At 40.3% G+C, this 24,040-nt stretch overlaps 1 protein-coding gene across 3 annotated transcripts in view; it reads left to right on the forward strand.

Annotated features, from left to right (window-relative positions):
- LOC135218237 (nuclear migration protein nudC-like) overlaps positions 1-24,040 on the forward strand; it is a 522,861-nt gene that overhangs the window by 436,600 nt on the left and 62,221 nt on the right. For all 3 annotated transcript variants that reach the window (XM_064254394.1, XM_064254393.1, XM_064254391.1), the window contains exon 6: positions 16,681-16,883. In XM_064254394.1, the coding sequence (XP_064110464.1) occupies positions 16,681-16,883 (203 nt within the window). The remainder of the gene's footprint in view (positions 1-16,680; positions 16,884-24,040) is intronic.

Genomic DNA, 24,040 nt, shown 5'->3' on the forward strand with positions numbered 1-24,040 from the left:
AAAACAGTATATGATACAGCACAACTGTATTAGAATATTGAGAAAATTCCAGAGGTGACTTGCCAAGCACATCAGAATACAAATTGCAGACCAATTCCTGTGCCTAGTATCAGTTCCCAGAGATGACAGGTCTGTTGCTAGCAAAACCATATCTGGGGGTAACAGATATTTGCCAGAAATATAGTATGCCAAAGACTCTTGTGTTAGTCAAGATTCGGCGTTGAAAAGTCTGGATCCAGTTCATAATGAGGGACTCAGAATACGTACTTAAAGCTTTTAAATTTTCCCTAAACTCTCCCATCAAGATTGAAAGTGGTGAACCACCTCTTAATTCTTCATCATGACTTAGCAGTACAGTAATGCCTACCTAGTTCTGTAAAAATACAAGCAAGTGATTCACCAACAAAAAGTTTTTGATCAAAGAGATACATTTATAGACAAAATCTCATTGCCTTTCCCAGTTAAAGCAAAAGATTCTTTCAGTCAAGTAGTATAAATATAAAATTTTCTCCAATTGTAACAGAAAAACTACAGTGCCTCCTCCATAGATTATACATAAAATAAGAATTTGTAGATTCTTGAAACTTGTATGTATGGGTCCAAATCTTTTTCAGGTGTGGGATTTTTATCCAAATCACCCAACAAAACATACCCATTTTCCATTTAAAATTATCCTTTTTTCACAGCAGAATTGTGTGGAATAGGATCATTCAATGAAATTTTTAGATATACTATCACAAATTTGTATGTACTGTAATTCATAGCAACTCTAGAGGTGCTGTAGAAACCCTTCAAGTTATAATCCAGAAAATACCCTTGCACAGGAGATTAAATAGTATTTGGCTCACAAATTGTATGAAGATGATAAAAATTTAGAAGTGTTGGATTCATGCCCATGTAAACATAAGGGAAATGAAGATACCAACAAAGCAGCCAAAGCTGCAGCTATCACGTATATGGACTATTGAACACAATATTAACAAAGTACAACAGATCACTCCTGATGTTAGATTACGAAATTCATATTTTCAAAAGAAATGTTACACAGGTAATTGCCATTTGTTTGACCCATGAATATTTGAAATATAGCATACATGATCCAGTTCCTGTATGTACAGACTAACTTAACATTAACAGTTGAACATAGTTTTGTGTAAAAATATGCAAAATATCATTGGCAAACAAGTGTCACTATTTGGAAACAAATTGGTTAAATTGTCCGATTCTTCCTTTTTAATTAACCAAGCTATAATTTTTAAGAATCTGTAATTTTAAAAATGGAATTTGAATTTTATCACTAATGAAGATAAATCTTATGGGCCAGACCTGTTAGAATGAATAAATATAGCTCGGTGATTTTGTTAAATTACTCAATGATAATGCTCAAGAGGTGCACCGTTTTTGCTGAGTAAGTGGTTACTGAGAAATTTATTAAGTATTTAAGATTTTTTTAGCATCCTTTGGCTGCAACCCTTTTCCTTTTACTGTAACTGTTCATATCTTTATTCCATTTTTCTTTCCACCTTCTCCTAGCAATTCTTCATAGTGCAAAAGCGAGGTTTCCATTTCACCTTAAAAACCTTCTTACCTTCAATTCCCTTTCCAGCTTTGAATATCCTCGTAGGTCCCAGTGCTTGGCCTTTTCCCTAAATTTTGTGTTTCATTCTTTCAGATCTTGGCATTTTCATCCTTTTCTTTTTTATCAAATACGCCTAGGTAGTTATTGAAGGAGCTGAGTAATATGATTTATGGAGTGATTTTACAAGGGAACAAGAAGCCTCTCAAGTCCCAGAAAATTTACCCTTACCCCTTGGTAAGGCAGCTCTAAATTACATGCACTATAGGATATCATTGGTAACATGTATCATTTCACTCAAACTTTCATTGGAGTTGAAGTAACTAGATAATCTCTAATCCATTTTGGTCTTATTTGCATATCCAGGGGATCAAGTCCCGTGAGCTGACTTTTCAGTTTTCATGTTTGTTCTCATCATTCATAGCAAAAGAATGCTATGGCAACTTAGTTGAGCCCATCTTTAGATCATTCTACAGAGGACAGTGCAAAGTTTTCATTTTTTCATTTCCTGTGAAAGACAAAATTACATCATAAGTGAGCTGTCACAGCAGTTCCACTACAAGATAATGTTTTTATTTCTTTACAGGCTATAGGCTTCATAATCATTCAAGGGCATCTGCCTTTGATTGATCACTTCAGAATTCTCAATCATTCCATGTATTGAACTGCACTGCAAAAATTCCAATATTATCCAAAAAACAAGTGGAATATTTTTTCTTTAATTTTGCATATTAATAGAATCTAGGACAGGTCATCTTTATGTATAACCATATATGGTGAAAGGTAGCACTAATAGTATTGGGTATTCATAGAGAGGTTTCATGATGCCTCAACTAGTGTAGCGGATAAGTGTGTTCAAAGTCTTCTAAGTCAATGATGGAGGACAGATGGAAATGACTTTAGCACTTTCAGCCTTGCAATTATCCTATCACCTGACAGTCAGGGCAAAACGACAGCACCTAGGCAGAAATGCAAATCCTTTAGCAGACTTTAAGGTTGTACATTCCTTTTGAGAGATATATGCTTTTTATTGCAGATTGGCCTCACCGTTATTGACTCTAGTCCTCTTGAATTTTTACACAGGCATTCCCAGTGGTAATTTATAAATGGTGGTAGAAATTCAGAGTAGCCTTTTACAGTGATCTTTTATTGATTTCAAAGGCCATTGGGTGATGGAAACCTCAGTAGGTTGGAATATTTTCAGAAGTCAACCATCCTCATTCACTAACAAATGGAAACAATAGTATCAATGTTGAAATCCATCAGGCAGGGGTATTTCCATGTAAATACTTTATAGGCCTGGAGGACATGTACATTCAAAGTTTTCTTGATGAATAGATAATAAGACAACTAGTGGAAGATGGCAATTGGTTCTCTAGTGAGGAGAAACTTGAAATTCATCCTATTTTATCAAACATTTTATGTAATCTGAAATACATATATGTAAATATGCAGCACAAAGTTTTGAGGATGGAAAAATTCTACAGATATTTTATGCTTCTCAAGCAGTCTTTAGTCACCTGGTATCATTGAGGAGCTAGACTAATGTTAAGAAGCAGGTGCAGTATAAGTTATGTAGTTAGCTTATTTGTGAATGCCCATTAGCAGTGCCAGTCAGTCGTTGGTTCTTTTACAAAGGACTGCTGGAAAGAATGTACAATATACAGGCAGTCCCCGGGTTACGACGGGGTTTCCGTTCTTGAGACGCGTCGTAACCCGAAAATCGTCGTAAGCCGGAACGACGTTTGGAAATATGTCTTAAACTAATAAAAAGTTATAAAAACCTTACTTGTAATCCTTTGGTTACACTACATGTTGTTTCCTGTAGTTTTATGTACAACCTGGAGTTATTTTCATAAAAAAATGCTGGTTCTTGAAGGTAAAAACTATTGTAATCCTCTGGTGACACTACATTCTTGAAGTTTTATGTACAACCTGGAGTGATTTTGCCAAATCTTAAGGACTACAAGAACAGTTGATTACTATTTACGTATCATATAGACTACCGTAATTAAAGTAAACGTATCTTTAAATAGGCTTATATATTAGTATCAACAAAACATTTCCTGGCATGAGTCAGAGGCCGTTTAATGAAACGAACACTTCTCTGTCCTATCTGTTCAGAAAATAAACGTTACGTCAATCCCCAAGACCATTGTTGCCAAGATGCCTCTCTCTCTCTCTCTCTCTCTCTCTCTCTCTCTCTCTCTCTCTCTCTCTCTCTCTCTCTGATCGAATTACACTGGAACCTTGACATACGATTGCCCTAATATACGAATGTTTTGAGATACAACAGAAAATTTGCGAAAATATATGCTTTGATATACAATGAAATATTTGAGATACGATTTTGCGATGAGTGAATGTTGTATAGGCAACCGATAAATGCCGTTCAGTCTGTATGTTTGTTGGTGCTGCATCGTTAACACGTCGTTGTTTAGTTCATTGTATTTGTGCCTATTTTTCGTGTTATTTTGTCTATTTTATTATTAATCATGGGTCCCAAAGCTAAAGACAAAGCAGGTGATAAGAAAAAACCCATGAAAATGATTTTGATGGAAGCAAAACATGAAATTATAGCAAAGCATGAATGTGGCGTTCGTATCGTCGATTTGGCAAACGAGTATGGTCGAAATCCTTCTACAATATCCACGATCATCAAGGAGAAGGAAGCTATAAAAACCTTCCAAAGGCATCACCATTATTTCTAAACTACGAACTGATTAAAAAAAAAATAAAAATTAGTTTAGCAATGTTATTTCATTTGTGTTTATTACGTAGTTATTAATGTACATATGTAAATAAAAAGAGAACAAATCGTTCCCTGCCACCCTTCCCTACCTCCTCCCCCTGCTGGCCTCACGTCATCTTTCGTTGTGGTAAGTAAAATTCCTTTTTTTTTTTTTATTGATTTTATTAACATTTATTATCATTTATCACATTGCTATGTTATTTTATCATTATGTGTGTTATTACTTGTTTATTTGTGTATAAATTGTGTATATTATATGTAATTTAGCTGTGTTTAGGTGTGGTTTCATAGCGCTAGAACGGATTAATACATATTACATGATTTTAAATGGGAAAAAATGCTTTGAGATACAACTGTTTTGATATACAACGATGGTAACGGAACAAATTAAATTCGTATATCAAGGTTCCAGTTTACTGGATAATGTCTCTCTTTGGATACTTTGATTTTGCCAAATCTTGAGGGCTACAAGAACAGTTGATTAAAACTTTGCGCATTGCAAGCTAGTATGTATTCATTCTCTCAGAAACTAGTTCCGCATATGAGGCGTCGCTAAAAAACATAGAAAAATACGACATAAAAAGTGTCAAAAATCATCATAACCACAAAATTTTTGTTGTAATCTAACCAGACACTTATTTTTATTAATATACTGTGCTAAACTATAAAGGATTTTTATCATAGTATGCGTTTTTTAAAAGCGTCGTTAACTCAGAGCGTCGGAAGATGCCTCTCTCTCTCTCTCTCTCTCTCTCTCTCTCTCTCTCTCTCTCTCTCTCTCTCTCTCTCTCTCTGATCAAATTACTGGATAATGTCTCTCTTTGGATACTTGGAATTTGCGTTGTAATCTAACCAGAAACTTCGTTTTGTTATTATTACTGGAAACAAGCAATGATTTTTTCATTATCTGCGCTTTTGAACTGTTATAAACTTTGCGCATTGCAAGCTAGTATGTATTCATTCGCTCGGAGACTAGTTCCGCATATGAGGCATCACTAAAAAACATAGAAAAATACGACATAAAAAGTGTCGAAAATCATCATAACCCCAAAATTTTTGTTGTAATCTAACCAGAAACTTATTTTTATTAATATACTGTGCTAAACTGTAAAGGATTTTTATCATAGCATGCATTTTTAAAAGCGTCGTTAACTCGGAGCGTTGGAAGTGTCAGCGTCGTAACGTCGGAACAAATGTCGTAACCCAGGGCGGATTTTTCAATGAATATTTAAGAAAAAGCGTCGTAACCTCGGAACGTCGTAAGCCGGAGCCGTTGTAACCCGGGGACCTACAGTATAAGCTGTCTAGTCATTTACCAAACATTCCAAGGAATCATTCTTTTTCTATAAAACTTCTTCTCAGACTGTGGATAGCTATTCAAGTGTCAATTTCCTGGGTGCCAACGGTAAAGTGCCAGAACACTTTAGTTCGCAATTTTCCTTAGATAATGGTTTTTTATGACACCTGATTAGCATATCAGTTGCTCTCATCTAATTATGCCCAATATGGTTGGGTATATGTGCTGGTATATCTCTATGTGGGTTATCTCCAGCCACCTTCAAATAGGCAGAGGAAAGGTAGATCGTGTTAGATTGCATGTGTACCCTAAGATGTTGCAACTTGATTGCAGAAGTCTCTAGTGAGTAAAACCCAACTCCTGCCACTAGAATTAGTATACTCTACATTTAGGGATCCTCACAGAACTTTAAGGAACTCTCCATGTTGGCCTGTATGTCTTACAAATACTTAGCTTCCAAGTATGTTTCTGCTTACCTCACTTTTTATGTACTCAACATTGTTAGGAAGGTCATGAAAAACAAAACTTTTTTTTTTTTTTTTTCCCTAATAGTACTCTGTTTTTTTCCATCTGTCCATCCGCCTGTGGTGTTTTTGTATGGTAACACTGCATCCCGGGCTATAAATAGTTTCGCTATGTGTAAGTTTTATGTAAATAAAAGGATATCTGGGTGTACATTTGCATCTGAAAAGTGTTTTAATAATTTACTGTATGCGAAGTACACCGTTAATATTCAAAATACGATATTATTATTATTGTTGAATGTAAGCTGAATGTAACTATCTAAAGCCCGGGACGCAGTGTTACCATACAAAAACACCACAGGCGGATGGACAGATGGAAAAAAAAACAAAGTATAGTAAGCCTAATAAGAATGCTGATTGACAAAATAATGCCTTCATATTTGAACATCATGCTAAAACTGTACAATTGTTCTGTGAACGAAATATGTTAAGTAACCCTGCTTATGTTGGTTTTGTTCTTCTAGTTCAGAGATGTTATTGGAACCTTGAGGAGCTGTATTTAGCAGGGACTGTACTTTTACAAACAATGGAAAACAGTTCAAAGTAATCCCAAGAGTCACATCAAGTAAATTAGGTCATAAATTGCTTATGGGTTCCCCGAGGAATAATTCTGTTTGCCACTATAGTCTTACTTACTCATTTTTTTATGTTATTAAAAGAAGTGAATGGGCTTTTAGTTTCAGTGCAGTCTCAGACCATTGTGTCTCATGAACTCAAACTTACAAATTTCTTGCAACTCTGATTTTCATTCATGAACTTAATTAAAACTTCTCAACCATTAGTGAGATGTCACTTAAGTTCTGTACAGTTGTAAAATGACCTTCAACTGGTAGGCTTATCATAGAGACATAATTCTGAAGGCATTCATTGTTGTAGAGTATGTATTTTCTAGAAGAGTGGTTGGAATTGCATATCTTCATAGGTAACCCATTCTAGATTATAGTCTTTGAAGCTTTCTCTTCACCCTTTGTTATGTTTTCAAGACTGATTCCAAGTAAGGAATTCAATTGATTCCTCATTGTCAGTAGATGCTCTTTTTTTTATTTGCTGAAATTTTACTGTTGTTATAAAATTATAAAAGATTCTAGGTTTTTCAGGTATTTTTATGTGCTATTATAATTGTTTTCTATTTATTGAATAAATGTTATAAAGTGCTGCATCCAATTGGATTAGGCTACCTGTCAAGGTAGAAAAATAGTTAACCCTGCTTGGCATAAAGCATTTTCACTTGCTCTAAGTTATAAACTGCTCTTGTTGAAAGACTTGAGAATATTGTCTTAACAGCTGACGTTTTTTTATACTGATAAGTTTTGTAATAATCATCAATGAGATAAGGGATTTTGACGAAGGAAAAATCTATTTCTGGGTGATTGGCTCGTGTCGCCCTATGAAAGTAATCCTTAACATCATTCTTTCTAGGTAAAATTATCCTAAATTACCAGAGAAAACAAAATTAAGAAAATGTCAGTAAAACTGACTCGCTCACTCTTAAAAAGAAGTGTCGGTATGATATAGGGGCGGAGTGTGGAACACTACCACGAGACAAACACCAATTAGAACTTCCCTATCAGAATCCCCCCAAGAGAGAGCCCGATACCAACGGGCGATGCAGCCTCTACTACTACTACTAGAGGACGCCACGGACAGCAGCGCCCCTAGCGGTCATCCTTAATTAAAACATAAATACATCTTGTCCTGCAAGGGGGGGGAAAACAAACACATAAAAAAAGGGATGGGTTTCATAGGGCGACACGAGCCAATCACCCAGAAATAGATTTTTTTTTTTCCCCTTTTCCTTCGTCAAAAATCCCAATTTTTTTTTCTGGGCTCAGCTCGTGTCGGCCTATGAAAGAGTACCAGAGAAACAGACAAGATGGAAAAGGAAATAATGAAAAACAGATTAAAATGATGGATATAATATAAGTAAATCAGATACAGCATACAAAATAAGCACTTAAACTAACTTAATACAATAATCAATAACAGAATGTTAGTAAACTTAAAGTACTTTAAATGGTAGATAATAAAATTATAAATATGCATGTAAAATAAGGAAATTTTTGGATTTACTTAATTAGAATATATAATTACAATTATATACATATATGTGTCCTACCCTAGCATAAAAATAAGGGTAGGTACACTCAAGTCCATCATTAATACAATTAATACAATTAATTCAAATAATACAAACACATTGTGAGTGAAACTTATCACAAACCCAATGGAGAATTTATACAAACATATTGTGGCCTACCCTCAACAGAAGCATCGAAAAAAATAAGGGTAGGAACACTGAAGTACATATCAGTACAAGGGTGGTTGTCCCTAGCAAAAAATAAGGGACAAACCACTATAAGACACAACGGCTAAGGCTATGATGTTGAGTAGCCTGACGATAGGTTGAGGCATGTTGGTTGAGGTAGGTAGAAAGAGACCTGGATCAATACTACAACTACTAAGCAGTATCACAGGGAAACTATGTTTCCCGCTGCTACTGCTGAAAACTTTAAAGATTCCAAGGACTTTAAATAATGCCGTTTAAAGACTGTCGGGGATTTCCATCCAGTATACTTTCTAAGATCCTCAAAGTTCATATGTTGGAAATAATTAATTGAGGTGGCTACTCCCCTGATATCGTGTGCTTTTGGAATGATCTCGGGTTGGCTTGTTTAATGAAGTAAAGGATTTGCTGTCTAATGCCTTTAACTGATAAAGTACCACCTTTTTCTCTCATGAAGAGAGCACCCGAGGATCTAGAAGAAGTGCGAGATAGAAAGGCTCTAAGAGTTGATACTGGGCAGAGAGAAGGATCCTTGTGGAAGTGGGATAACCTTCCAAGGAGCCCACCTTGCAAGAGGATCTTCATTTTTGGCTAAAAAGCTACGATCCGGAGCAAGTAGAACTTCTCCTGATGGGAGGAATTCCACATGACCCGCATCCCTGGATAGAGCCGACAGTTCTGAAATTCTAGCTCCTGAGGCTAGGCTTAATAAGAATAGTGTCTTCCTCAGGAGCATTATGAATGTACATAGATGAGTTGTCAGTATCTGAAGCTAGTTTGGAGGACATCATTTAAGAACCATGAAACTGTAGTAGGCCTCTGAGAAGGTCTAAGTCTAGCACAGGCTTTAGGGATAGATGTGAAATAAGATTCAGTCAAATCTATCTGAAAACCTACTTGAAAGATTTTCTTCAAAGCCGACTTATGAGTGGTAATCGTGCTAGCTGCTAAACCTTTTTCAAATAAGGATCTGAAAAAGGATATAGCCAAATTAAACTGTCATGGTTGTAGTGTTCGATTCTCTCAAGAAAGATGCTAATTTTTTAAACAGCTGAGTCATATTGTCTAATGGTTGACTCTCTCTTATCTGATTCTAGGAAGAGAATATTCTGTGGATCAATGTCAGCATCTTTATTAGCCGCAAACTTCATGAAGTCCATAAAGTTTAGGGTCTGGAGAGTTCCTGAGGAAGCGAACACAGTCCTCATTTGTACTGATTGTGATAGTTTGGGATTGGGGATCCGTTGAGGTCGGAGACCCAATTCCAAAAGAAGAGGATACCAGTTGCTCTTGGGCCAGTCCGGTGCAATCAGAGCTACTATCCCTTTGAAAGACCTTAGTTTGTCTAGGACTTTCAAGAGAAGATTCACTGGAGGAAAAACATAAATTCTCCTCCACTGATTCCAATCCAACGACAGGGCGTCCGTGGCATAAGCCAGAGGGTCCAGGTTGGGGGCCACATAGCACGGGAGCTTGTGGTTCGCATTGCTGAGGCGAAGAGATCCACTTGGAGACCTGGGGACTCTCCGGCCTACCCACTGGAATGACCCGACGTCCAGAGACCACTCTGATTCCAGAGGAACTGACCGGGACAGGGCGTCTGCTATCACATTTCTTACTCCTGCCAGGTGAGTGGCAGACAGATGCCATTTGTGTTTGCTTGCTAATGCAAAGATGGCTATCATGACATGGTTCACATGCTTGGATTTGGACCCTCCTCTGTTGATGCAATGAACTACCACTGCACTGTCCAAAACTAGCCTTAGATGATTGACTTCTTCGGGGAAGCAGTCCCCCCCCCCCCTCTTCAGAGTAAGAAATACTGCCATTGCTTCCAACACGTTTTTTTAAATGTGGAGCTGGCGAAATTGAACTGACCAAGTCCCCTGAACCTGTTTGAACTGAGAGTATCCCCCCCCCCCCACCCGGACAGGGATGCATCCGTGTGAATGGTTAACACTGGGAGGGGATATGAAGGGGTACTTTCTTGGCTAAGTTCTTTACTTTTGACCAAGGCCGTAGTTTTTGGTTGCGGAGGATCTGTGGAATTACTGACAACTTGTCTCGATATTTGGAGTTTGCTTTTGACCGCCAAAATTCGATTTATATCTTTCAGCCTTGCTTTCAGAAGGATATCTGTTACCGAAGCAAACTGAAGAGACCCTAGGATTCTCTCCTGGTTTCTTCTTGACGTTTGTTTGCATTTGAGAAATTGGCCTGACAGATTTTGCTATTTCCTTCCGTTTGACCACTGGAATTGATAGATTGTGGAGGGACAAATCCCATTGGATTCCTAGCCACTGAAAACGAGATTCCGGAATAAGTCTGGATTTCGTTTTGTTTATCTGGAACCCCAGATGTTCCAGAAAGTGAACTACCTTTTTGGTAGCTTTGAGGGACATTCCCCGACTGTTGGTGCCCAGATCAACCAATCGTCGAGGTATGCCGCTACCATCGATTCCCTGAGCTCTCAATTGTTGTACAACCACTTCTGCCTATCTTTGTGAATACCCTGGGGGCTACATTCAGACCGAAGGGCATCACTTTGAATGAGAATGTCTGATTTCCTAGCCTGAATCCTAGGAATGGGCGGAAGTGCCTGGCTATAGGGATATGATAGTATGCGTCTGTAAGATCGATGGAGCATGTGACAGCTCCACGCGGAAGTAAGGTCCTTACTTGCGAGAGGGTAAGCATCTTGAACTTGTCGCAGCGAATGAAAGAGTTTAGCTTTGACAAGTCTAAGATTACCCTTCTTTTTGTTGAGCCTTTCTTTGGCACGCTGAATAAGCGACCTTGAAATTTTAGATGTTTTTTGACTCTCGCAATAGCTCCTTTCTGAAGGAGTTCTTCCGCGTAATCTATCAATTCCTTTGACGGTATCTGATGAAATGATTTGATTGGAGGAGGATCTTGGATCCAGCTCCAGCCTAATCCTTTGGACACTATCTCTGTGCCAACTGCTGAACCCCCACCTGTGGCGGAAGGAAGAGGAACACCTCCCTCCTACCTGGGGAGCCTCATTGCTGATGGGCGGGTTGAGGCCACCGACGCCCTCCTCTGAACTGCTTACTCCTTGTGCCCCTTCCTGCGCCACGGTGACGAAAGTAACCTCTCGCCCTACCCCTCGGTTGAGAGTAGCTTGAGCCTCATAAGCAGGGTTAAAGGCAGGCGAGATAGCGTAGGAAGTCGAAGGTTGCGATTGCTGGGGCACCAGGAGGAAAGGCTGGGTTTGCTTAGATGTAGCAGGTTGTCCCTGTTGGGTAACTGGGACTGCCTGCACAAACTGCTGCTGATGCTGGAGTTTTTTATATGGCTGGAACCTCTTACCAGCCTTCTTTGGTTTCTTGCCAGCTGTGGGAACGGATCCTGTTTCCTCTTAGAGGAAATACCCCACCTAGCTCTAAGGCTCTGGTTGAGTCTAGCAGCTTCGTGGTGGACTTCGTTCACTGCGGACTCTGGGAAGAGATCCGCTCCCACATGCTCGCAGCCAAGAGTCACCCCCTAATTAGGGCTCGTGCCTGATAGTGCACTCTTGAAGAACATGCTTCGCCCGTGTTCCCGATCGCAGTTTCCTGACCTGGCTTGGAAGAAGTCAAAGGCGTCTAACAGAACCGTCTGAAACTGCGATTTCCGCCAGGATCTTGAACAGCGGTTCGTTAGCGTATGAAAAGAGCAGCCATTTCCGTAACGATAAGAGAGTTAAGGGACCTGCCAAACCTAGTTCGCGCATCGAACTCTGCCTGGATTAGGGAATCCGGCAGCCTAGGTAACTTCTCACCGAACTGGTCCATAGCGCAGTCCGGCTTGAGTTACCCAGCGTGAAAGTAGCTGGCAGGTTTTCCCATAACTCTCCGAAGGCGGGGAAGAGTGGAGAAGTAGACTCCGACTCTCTCAACTGTGGAACGGGCTCATCCTTGAGGACTGCCTGAAGAGCCTTCTCCACCAATTTCGTGGCGAACGGAAGAGAGACCTCCTCTTCCGTCGCGAAAATGGTGAAGGGGCTCTTATAGGCCTGGAGTCTAGTATTAGTACACTCCCAGTCCTCAAGGCAGTGAACCCATTCCCGTTGGGCGTGATCTCTACTGTAGAGGACTGACTCCTTCGAGATCTTGTCCTCTCTCGTAAGAGCCGTTGGCGTCAGCCTAGCATACCCGATGAAAGGCTGTGACAGACCCGGAGGATAGAACTCGAAGTCCTCAATCCTTCGAGTGCCAAACTCCGGGATCGAAATCATCCCGTCCTTAAAAGGAGCATAGGCCGCTACTCTCCATGGATTGTCCCATAGAGAAGCTGGCAAGGAGTCGTAAGGCGGAAGTTGGAGAATCCCCCTGCTAGAAGCAGGGGAGACTGGGGGAGGAGCCTGGAGATAGCCCAGCTACCCGATCCTCATTCTCTCTCATCCTATTAGAGAGTTCCTGGACCGTCTGTCCAGTTTGAGACAGACTGCTCGACAATTGCGCGAACATCTGCTCAAAACGTGTTCCCCAAGCTGAAATTTGGGAACCTACCATCGCTCCTACCTGCTCCATCATTCCTGATGAGACAGGAGAGGGAACGCAGGAGCTGGTGCTTGCCACCCCTGCCGGCATAGCCGGAGAGGGGGCAGCGGAAGCGGGAGAAGGCAGCGACTCGGAGGTAGCGCGAGCCTTCTCCTTCGAAGCTAATCCCAAGAAAAAACACGAGCAACAAGAAAACGTGCGACTTGTCGCTGGTGCTAAAATTAAGGATGACCGCTAGGGGCGCTGCTGTCCGTGGCGTCCTCTAGTAGTAGTAGTAGAGGCTGCATCGCCCGTTGGTATCGGCTCTCTCTTGGGGGGATTCTGATAGGGAAGTTCTAATTGGTGTTTGTCTCGTGGTAGTGTTCCACACTCGCCCCTATATCATACCGACACTTCTTTTTAAGAGTGAGCGAGTCAGTTTTACTGACATTTTCTTAATTTTGTTTTTCTCTGGTAATTTTAGGATAATTTTACCTAGAAAGAATGATGTTAAGGATTACTTTCATAGGCCGACACGAGCTGAGCCCAGAAAAATAGTTTTCATGACAATGTCATACAGCAGTGATCAAGGCACTGAGGTTTTATCAATCGTACCAAGTAAGATAAAAGCCTGCAAACATGTACCAGCCTTGGATGAGTATGTAACCATTTTAGATTTTGCCATGGTTTGGCATATTTTATGAGCCAAAAACAGATCTTTTCATGGTGTCATCACCGAGATAAGGTATAGCTTACTTGTTCTTGTTACCAAAAAGCATGTCAAGTGGGAGAAAAACCGACATGAGAACATGAAAGTTATTGGATGTAGGTTTTTTTTTGTTTTTTTTTAACGACATGTAGAAAGAGCTTAAAAATTAAAGCTATTAATTTCCCAAGTGGGTTAATGGAGCAAGTGGACTACAGCATAAGTTTTAATTTATTTGCTGGTAAATTTTCTGCTCTGTATACTAATGGCATAGGATATATTGAAGAAATTATGATATAACTCAAAGAAAGAATAGAAAATCATACATGCAGGGACTGCAACTGTGGCATCTGTTCAATAACAGCAATAAAACAAATTGGGAAGATGATGTCAGCCGTTCTATCAGAAATCTTTAGACTGAAAAAATGGATGGCAGTAATGAACTCATGCCAGATCATAATTAATTTTAGGGGTTGAATCCTTGCTTAAGGCTGCCACTGATGTTGAGTTATACCTACATAGTTATGGATGTACAGTTGCACTGTGCAGGCAAAAAAAAAACCTCCACCACTAACGATACGTCTTTTACCTCAGTCCCCTCCGTAGCCCGGCAGCCCCCCATAGTGTCAAACAGACGAAGTTCTGGGTGTAATTGGTTTGCTGATAGCCATAAACAGTCATAAAAACATCTAGTAAAAGACGCATTGTAGGCCTAGTCTCATTTTACATTATTTTGCTATAATAGATAATTATTCTCATGTAAAAACTGACAAATATATACGTATGGTTAATAACCACGATTAAACATGCATACACTTTATCTGTTACACTAGCCTTTGGATTATACTTGTCCAAGCAAAGTCTCATTCATATGGATTCCAATGAAATATACAAGACATTCAGTAATGATACTGCCATTTCCAGCCTTCATTACAGGCAGTCCCTGGTTATTGGTGATCCAGTTTTATGGTGGCGTGTGTTTAGCGGAGAAAATCGGCAATTTTCAGCACCATAAAGGAAAGAATTAATTTCCAATTATTGGCGCCAAGGCCAATATGTAGAGTTATGGCGCTGTGACGTATAGAGGCAAACCATTAGCTTCTTAGTTGGCACCAATAAATTGCTGATTTTTTGGTTTCATCAGTTGATTTTTGCCTGTCATCAAACCGTCAGAATGAAACCCCTGCCGATAACTTGGGACTGTTGTATACGCAATTATTTTCCTGTGGAAAAATTGCAAAATTATAATTATACTGTATATATTATTCTCACAGCCGTATTAACTTTATGCAATTAAAAAAAACAAGTAAAAATCTGATACAGCATTAAAATTTTTAGGTATATAGTGGAACCCCCGTATTTTGTGGGGGAAAAATTTAAATGTACCATAAACCCACCCACGAATACCGAAAACCTGCGATACATTGGAACCCCTCTATGTGTATTTTAATAGCTAGAACACTAAATACCCCTCTAAAAAGGCTTAAAACTGCATGTTTTTATGTTTTTCTTATGACAAAATATGTTATTTATGATAAAAAATGTATTTAGTCACGAAAAAAACACAAAAAAGTCAGCGTATTACCTATTTTTCTGTGATTTATTGAAAAAATGCATCACAGAAAAATCTGCGAATACCAATTGCCGAACCGCAAATAAGCGGGGTATCTGCTGTAAACACTTATAAATTTAATAAAACCCTTACTGATACATACTGTCAATCCAGGGACGGGAAGCAAACCTGAGCCAAAAATGTTACCTCCACACATTTACGGTGAAGTGCACATGGATAAGCAATTTGACCAAAACCTCATTGATTGAGGTAAGCTATTTGCTCCGGCTGGCTGCCTGCATAGGCAAGAAAAACTGTGCAGGTTGTTCACATTAATGTTCAGTTTTGCTTGCAGAGGTCAACTGTGCAAGCATAACTGTGCAGGTAACTGAATGTTAGTGGCAGCCATTATTTAACCCCCTGTATACAGCTGTAATTAGTCATGGCTTATTGCCTGAAAATTTGATGTTAAGTATACATATATTGTTTCCTCTAATCATAGGTAAATGGTCTGATAATTATTGGGTAATTGCTCAGATTAGCCCCAAGTGCAAGTTGCTTAAAATGATTATCATGGCTAGAGGAGAAAGGAATTTAAAAACAAATAACCTGGATTTCATTGTCAAGAGGGCTGTTTAACTAGTTTTTACACTGGCAAGGTCAAAGAAATGGTTGCTAACTTTGTGAGTAAGAAGGCAAATGTGTAAGGTCTGCTGGTAGATGCAAGCAAAGCGACTACTTAAAAACCCCTATAAAAAGACTTTAACTGCTTGTTTTGTTAGTTCAAACTCAAGAAAACCCCACTAAAAATGCTTATAGTAATACCTGGTTATTTGATATGTAGTTTTATCACAAAAAAGCGCATCAAATCATGAAATTTATATGAAAATTCAGTAAAATTCACTCCTTTTTTTCAGCTTAATAAAAAGTGAAATGGGGTGAAAACTTACTTATGGAAATCAAGAAGTAAATGAATTTATGAGGCAATAATAAATGCATAAATTCAGTGGCGTGGTTGATATGGTGTTTGCGTTCCACCTCGGTGGTCGCGGGTTCGATTCTCGGCCATTCCATTGAGGAGTGAGAGATGTGTATTTCTGGTGATAGAAGTTCACTCTCGACGTGGTTCGGAAGTCACGTAAAGCCGTTGGTCCCGTTGCTGAATAACCACTGGTTCCATGCAACGTAAAAGTACCATACAAACAAACAAACAAAAAACAAACAACCCTGCAGTATAAGAAATTATGCATAGCTATAAACAGTCCTCAAGACGCACACACAAAAAAAGTGGATAATGGGTGCCTGAAGTTTCAAGTGGCACATGGGCCATGATACTACTGATCTTGTTTGTCAGACAAGCAAGTATATTATCTGGAAATATTTAAAGACCATGAACATGGTCATATAGTACTATATGAATAATGGGATTGTATGAAACAAGTTAAATAACATTAGATTTTGATATGATATAAATGCACTGTATATATGTATATGTATATATATTTCAGATAAATAAAATGGAGTGGTGGGGCCGTTTAGTAATGTCTGATCCTGAGATCAATACCAGGAAAGTTAATCCGGAGCCTTCAAAGTTAGGAGATTTGGATGGAGAAACAAGAGGCATGGTAGAAAAAATGATGTACGATCAACGGCAAAAAGAAATGGGGAAGCCTACATCAGATGAACAGAAAAAACAGGATGTTCTCAAAAAGTAAGTTTAATGCATATTGTAGATGAATGAAAAGTAGTTTTCCATATTGAAAAATAAGGACTTTAGTGAGGTATAATTATTTTATTCTTTTAGGGAACCCATTTTCATGGTAGAAGATTTCTTCAATTATCAGAGATGACAGTAGTTTAAATAGTTTGCTTTTGTGAGTTGTATGTGAACTCAGGTAAGTTATGTCAAAAAAGTGTATGCATATTTATTTTTCATAACATAGCCACTATATTTGCCCTCAAATTACTTACCTCTCTAAGTTGGTCTTAGTGCCTTTGATTTGATACAGTTATAGATTATAAAAGGGCTCAGGGCAAGAGGCCTCTTTCCCTTGCCCAGAACATTTACCACAGTCTTTCCTTTCACCCTTCTCATACTGATCTGGCAAGAGCAGGCAGATTTGCCATGATCCTAATTACTTTTAGATATGCTGAAACATACCTCCTAGTGTGCTCTGGGATAATTTTGCATTCATGTTGCATTGGCAACATGTTGCAGTAACTTGCTGAAGAAAGCTAAGTTTTGAGCCCCCGGTAGAATATTTTAGTTTGTTAAAACTCGTCTGCAGTTAGGTATATTGTTAGATTCTGTTAGCCAGTGCATCCCTCAAAATGGGAATTGTGAATTGGGTTGTCTTGTGTTCATACCTGTTGTCAGCTTTGACATTTTTCAATCTCATGAATTAGGACTTTCGGTACTGAAAATCAGTCAGGGGTTTCATATTATATGTGGATATGTAATGGTAATTTTACAGAGTAAAAAGGAATATTTATTTTTTTGGCTAACTTCTTGGTTACAAAATAATAACAGTGTCTTTCAGTGTGCTTAACTTACAGTTGAGTGGTAAACTGGGTGTCCTTTTTAAAAAAAAATTTTAATAATTCCGAAATATCTAAAATTAATTATGCACTACAGGTATTTCCCCAGTAATCTTTAATATCCGGGGGTTTTTGTGTTGTAGGGCCATAAGCTAAACAGGTTTTGTCCTAGGAAAAACCCATTTTTGGTAGCTGCTGTGGGTCATCAAAGGATATACAGTGGTACCTTGTTTGTCAAACATTTCTTATGTCGAACATTGTTTTTGAAACAAAAAATGAGAAAATTTTGTATCAGTTGTCGAACAAATGCTAGTACCTTAAATTGACTGATTATCTTGTTTATACTCTTGTATTCGACGACCTACTGTGCCGTACAAGAAAAACTGTATGTATTAAAATGTTTTTTCATATACAATACATAGTTTAATGATAGTCATATTCGGCAAAATAAGTAAAAGAATAAAGCCGACAAAATAAATAAAAGAATACGTAAAGCATTTCAATATAAAATTTAACATAAAACATATACAAAATTGTGCCACCACTGAGAGAGGAAAGAAGGAGAAAAGAGAGTTAAAATATTACTGTAGTACATATGTAAAAGCAATAACAACCTGCATAAAAAAGGGGATTTTCACAATAAATTTAACAATGATAAAATCTGAAAACAATCAAATGCAATAGAGAAACAATTAAAAAAAAGTTGAGCCAGTGTTCAGTGCTTTGAGTGAGATTGTACATATAGTTTAACTATATTCAACAAAATAGTAAATGAAAGAATAAAGATTATCACAGTAAAATTTAGTATAAATGATTAACAAAATCATTTGTCATTGTGGTGTTGCATAAGTGTACTTGAGATAGAGGGAGGGAGTGTTTATATTTTTGAGGAATAATGAATGAATGATTTTAAGTTATCATGCATCTTGATATTGTTGAGGAGAGAAGAAGAGACAGCAAAATCTTTACTATATAATATGTACGTAAAAGCAGTACGAATTCACCTAAAGAATAAAATGTTAATTCACAATCAAATGCAATACAAAAATAAAAAATAATAATAAAAAGTCTTACTTGAGCCAGTGTTTGGTGCTGACTGAGATGATACAGAGGAGAGGAGAGGGAAGACAGGGATCTACTTCCTACTGACTTACCAGCTAGGCTGTGATGATTATTCACCCATTTCTTTCACTTACACTTGATTTGCCCAAATTACTTCTTTTTGATTACTTCTTTTTGTTATGGTAAAATACCTACCTAGTGACAATTGCTTTTTACAATTTTATGTCATTATAAAAGTAACTCAGTTCCATAATGAAAAACATGGCGCTGCATTCAACTTCTGCGTGTCTTTGATAGTATAGTATGTTTAAATGACTTCCTTGTGAAGTTATTTAATCTCTTTCCTTCCCTTGCATTTTCTATTCGTAACTTATTTGTTTGCAAAATCCTTGTGTTTATTTTAAATTTTGCCATTTGCCAACAGTAAGTTGATGTACTGTGGCATAATCTCTTTTATGCACTCAAGATCCAATTGTAAACAAGTCAACAATCTCTCTCTCTCTCTCTCTCTCTCTCTCTCTCTCTCTCTCTCTCTCTCTCTCTCTCTCTCTCTCTCTCTCTCTCTCTCTCTCTCTCACATACACACACACACTATCTATCGATTCTTTTGTTTATCCTTGAAAAATGTGAATAAAATTGATTTTAATAGGGATACCATTAGGATTAACAATTAGCCCGAGAACTCCTACAAGCCTCTTGAGCGGCTGCATGGGTAACTGCTTTAAGCCTCTTCAGAGCACTATTTTCTTTCTCTTCTGGCAAATTCCTTCATGGCATTACTTAACTTGTATTATTTTTTCATGACAAAACTATTTATCTTGTAAAAGATTTGATGTTTAGAACTTTATTTTACTCATTTATGTATAATAAGAATATTCCTCATAGACCAAATTTAACTTTTATGCAAAGGAAATTAGTGAAATGTAGTTCTTTTCAGCCAAAACTTGTTTTATATTAATGTATTGGAAACATGCACAATAAAAAAATATATAACAGCACACACACATCACAATATCACAACATAATATGCTGCTCAATAGGGAAATAAAAGGCGCAGCAACTCCCAGAAACCTACGTCAAAACGCAGTTGTCTAATGTAAATTATGGCAACACTCCTGAATGTTTTTATGTTCTTTTGAGTATCTGATGAGTGGTTGTTTAAAAAGGGATTTTGACAAAGAAAAAATCTATTTCTGGGGGAAGACCTGTGTCTGGCAGTGAAAAGTTCTTGTAGGTCACTTTTCTAAGTAGAAATAGATCCTAAATATAACAGAGAAAAAGCTAGCATGGTATGCTGAAGTTACTACCCTCAGCGCAAACACCCAAAGGGCGTCGGTATAAAGTATAAGGGCGAGTGGAAGCCACTACTCATATGTCTTCTGCCAATTAGAGGATTCCTTTCCAAAGTCCCTCCCACGGCAAGAGCTGTTACAAAGGCTACTCCCCTTACCTTCCTCTCGCTCTCGCTACTACTACTACTACTACTACCCGCGCACCATCTTCATTCCTGTAATTAGCCTTTGTGTGTGTACACGTGTTTAGCAGCTCCCGTGGTATTTCGTTTAACTTAACGATGTCGTCTGTGGAACTTCCTCTTTCATCTAAGTTGAGTACTCCAATTTGTGTTTTCGTAACTCATTACAGTGCATCCCATTTCTGCCTTCGGCCCCTTAGAAAACGTATTGAGCATGCTCCTATATCCTTTGATTGTAGGAACCGCTAGGCTACACTCTTCCCTCAAAAAGAGAAGGAAGTCAGCAATATCGGTCACAGAGGTATTGGATGAGGAGACTTTCTGCGTCCTGCACCATCTTCGAAACACTTCCCACTTCGACTGATAGACTCGCAAGGTTGATGTCCTGTGGGCTCTGGCGATAGCCCTAGAAGCTTTGAGCGAAAAGCCTCTCGCTCTGATAAGTCTTTCGATAGTCTGAAGGTAGTCAGGTTGAGAGCGGGGAGGTTTTTGTGAAACCTGTCGAAGTGGGTTTGTTTGAGCAGATCTCTCCTGAGTGGCAGGGATCTGGGAAAATCTATCGTCCATTCCAGTACCTCTGTGAACCATTCCTGAGCGGGCCGAAAAGGGTGCGACCAGAGTCAGCTTCGCTTCTTCTGAGGAGACAAACTTCCTTATTACTTCCCCCAAAATCTTGAATCGGGGAAGCGCGTACCCGTCTAGTCCTGCCCAGTCCAGAAGGAGGGCGTCTACCGCTATTGCCCTTGGATCCAAGATGGAGGAGCAAAAGATGTCCAGCATCTTGTTCCAGTGTGTGGCAAACAGGTCTACATTTGGTCTGCCCCAAAGGTTCCACAGCCTCTGGCAAACGTCCAGATGGAGAGTCCATTCTGTGAGGAGGACTTGATCCCTCCTGCTCAGCAGGTCCACCCTCACGTTCCTCTCTCCTTGTACAAACCTGGTTAGAAGCTTGATTCTTCTTTCCTCCGCCCACAGCAACAGGTCTCTTTGTGTTTCGTACAGGGAGAAGGAATGAGTCCCTCCCTGTTTCTTTATGTATGCCAGAGCTGTTGTGTTGTCTGAGTTGATCTGGACTACCGATCCTCTGACTTCTTGCTCGAACCTTATAAGGGCTAGCAAAACTGCTGCTAGTTCTCTCCTGTTTATGTGCCAGTTCACCTGTTCCCCCTTCCAGGTGCCTGACACTTCTTTTGCCCCTAGTGTTGCTCCCCATCCCGACTCTGAAGCGTCTGAGAACAACACTAGGCGCGGGTTTGGCCTTAGCAGCGACATTCCTTCGTTTACTCTGAGCGGGTTGAGCCACCAACCGAGGTCCTTTTTGATACCTTCCAGGATCGGAAAGGTGTCCGCTAGGTCCTGCGACTTCTGGTCCCACATCCGCCTCGGGTAGAACTGAAGGGGCCTCAAGTGAAGTCTTCCTAGTGAAAAGAACTGTTCCAGAGAGAAAAGTGTCCTCAGAAGACTCATCCACTCCCTCGCAGAACTCCGTTCTTTTCCTAAGAAGGCTGTCACTTTTTCCAAGCACCGATCTATTCTTTCCGGGGATGGAAAAACTCGAAAATCCTGAGAATCCATCAGAATCCCCAGATACACGATGCTCTGACTGGGAACCATCTGGGACTTCTCCCGGTTTATCAACAGTCCCAGGGACTGGGTCATCTCCAAAGTTACTTGTAAGTCCTCTAGACATCGATCACTCGACTCGGCACGAATTAGCCAGTCATCTAGGTATAACGAGAGCCTCACCCCCTCCAGATGCAGCCACTGGGCTACATTCTTCATGAGGCCCGTGAAAACTTGAGGAGCCGGCGACAGGCCGAAGTACAAGGCCCTGAACTGGAAAATCCTTCCTTGGACCATGAATCGCAGATACTTCCTCGATGACGGATGAATGGGTACATGGAAGTACACGTCCTGAAGGTCCAGGGAAACCATCCAGTCTCCTGGACGAAGAGCAGCGAGAACCGAAGAGGTCGTTTCCATAGAGAATTTCCTCTTCTCTACAAAGAAGTTCAAGGCGCTTACGTCCAAAACAGGTCTCCACCCCCCTGAGGCCTTCAGAACGAGGAACAGGCGATTGTAGAATCCTGAGGAGTGGAGATTGAACTGGCTCTATGGCCTCCTTCTCTAGCATCTGGTCTACCAACTGAAGAAGGGTCCGCCGCAGCACAGGGTCCTTGTACCTGGCTGATAACTCCCTTGGAGTTGTTGTCAAGGGAGGCCTTTCTCTGAAGGGGATGAGGTATCCCTTCCTCAAAATAGAGAGGGACCAGCTGCCCGCCCCTCTCTGTGCCCAGACTTCTGCGAACTTGAGGAGTCTGGCACCTACTGTTGTCTGGAGGACTTGACTTCTACTTCGACTTCTTGAATGGCCTGATAGAAGACCTACCCCGCTTCTCGGGTTTGCAGCCTCTGAAAGAAGATCTCTGTGAAGGGCCCCCTCGAAAGGGCTCCTGTGCAGGAAGTTTCTCCTTCCTGGCGGAAGAAACCGCTGGTCTCACCTTCCTCGATGACTGAGCCAACAGATCCTGTGTCGCCTTCTCCACCAGGGAGTGAGAAATATCCTTAACTAACTTCCGTGGGAATAGCTGGTTCGAAAGGGGCGCGTAAAGTAGTGAAGCCCTTTGAACAGGAGACACGGATTTAGTGAGGAAGGAGTTGTATACTGCTCTCTTCTTCAAAACCACTGCTCCAAAGAGAGAGGCCATCTCCCCTGATCCGTCTCTAACTGCCTTGTCCATGCACGACAGTATGCTGTTTAGCTCCTCCGGTCCTAGAAACTCTGGGTCTAGAGTCTTCCTTGCCAAAGCCCCAAGGGACCAATCCAAAAAGTTGAAGACTTCAAGTACTTGAAAAAGTCCCTTGTAGAAATGATCCAATTCATTCATTCCCCACGTAGTCTTCGCAGTAGGTAGGGAATGTCTCCTAGAGGAATCCACCAAAGTGGAGAAATCCGCTTTTGCCGATGAGGGGAGTCCCAACCCCATCAGTTCTCCTGTTTCGTACCAAATACCGTGTTTTCCCGAGAGCTTGGAAGGAGGAAAGGAAAAGATCGTCTTGCCTGCCTCCTCTTTGGACCTTAACCATTCCCCAACTCCTTGCAAGGCCTTCTTCATAGAGATGGTGGGACGAATCTTAAGGAAGGAGGATCCTTTCGATGCCTTGGTGCTAGAGAAAAGCGATCGGGGAGAAGGAGCAGCAGCCGGGCTAAGGGAGTCTCCAAACTCCTGCACCAACAGGGCCGCTAAAGTCTTGTAGTCCGACACACCTGCGGCTCTGGGGGCTTCCTCCTCCAAGACGTCTTCCAAGTCTTCCTCCGCCGTCACTCGAAGACATTCGTGAGACGAGGCCACTTTCCCTGCAAGTCTGCCAGGGGGAACACGTCCAGCAGTAGCAGAGCGCCTGACAGGAGAAGAACATCTGGTAGGAGAGGAGCTTCTATCCGTAGAAGAGCGCCTACCAGGAGTAAGGCGCCTGCCTGACGAAGAGCGCCTGCCAGGAGAAGAGCGCCAACCAGGAGAAGAGCGCCTGCCAGGAGAGGCGCATCTACCAGGAGAAAAGCGCCTGTCAGGAGAATCGCGCCTGCCAGGGGAGAAGCACCTGCTGGGAGAAGAGCCCCTGGCAGGAGAAGAGCGTCTGCTAGGAGAGGAGCGCGCCTGCTAGAAGAGGAGCGGCTAACAGGTGAAGAGCGCCTAAGAGGGGAGAGGCGCCTAGAACTTCTCGGAGAAGGGCTCCTGTCCCGAGAAGCACGTCTCTTGCGCGAAGGTGGATCTTCCGTCCGAGAAAGAAGTCTA

Source organism: Macrobrachium nipponense, chromosome 9 (assembly GCF_015104395.2).
Source record: "Macrobrachium nipponense isolate FS-2020 chromosome 9, ASM1510439v2, whole genome shotgun sequence".
Classification (NCBI taxonomy): Eukaryota; Metazoa; Arthropoda; class Malacostraca; order Decapoda; family Palaemonidae; genus Macrobrachium; species Macrobrachium nipponense.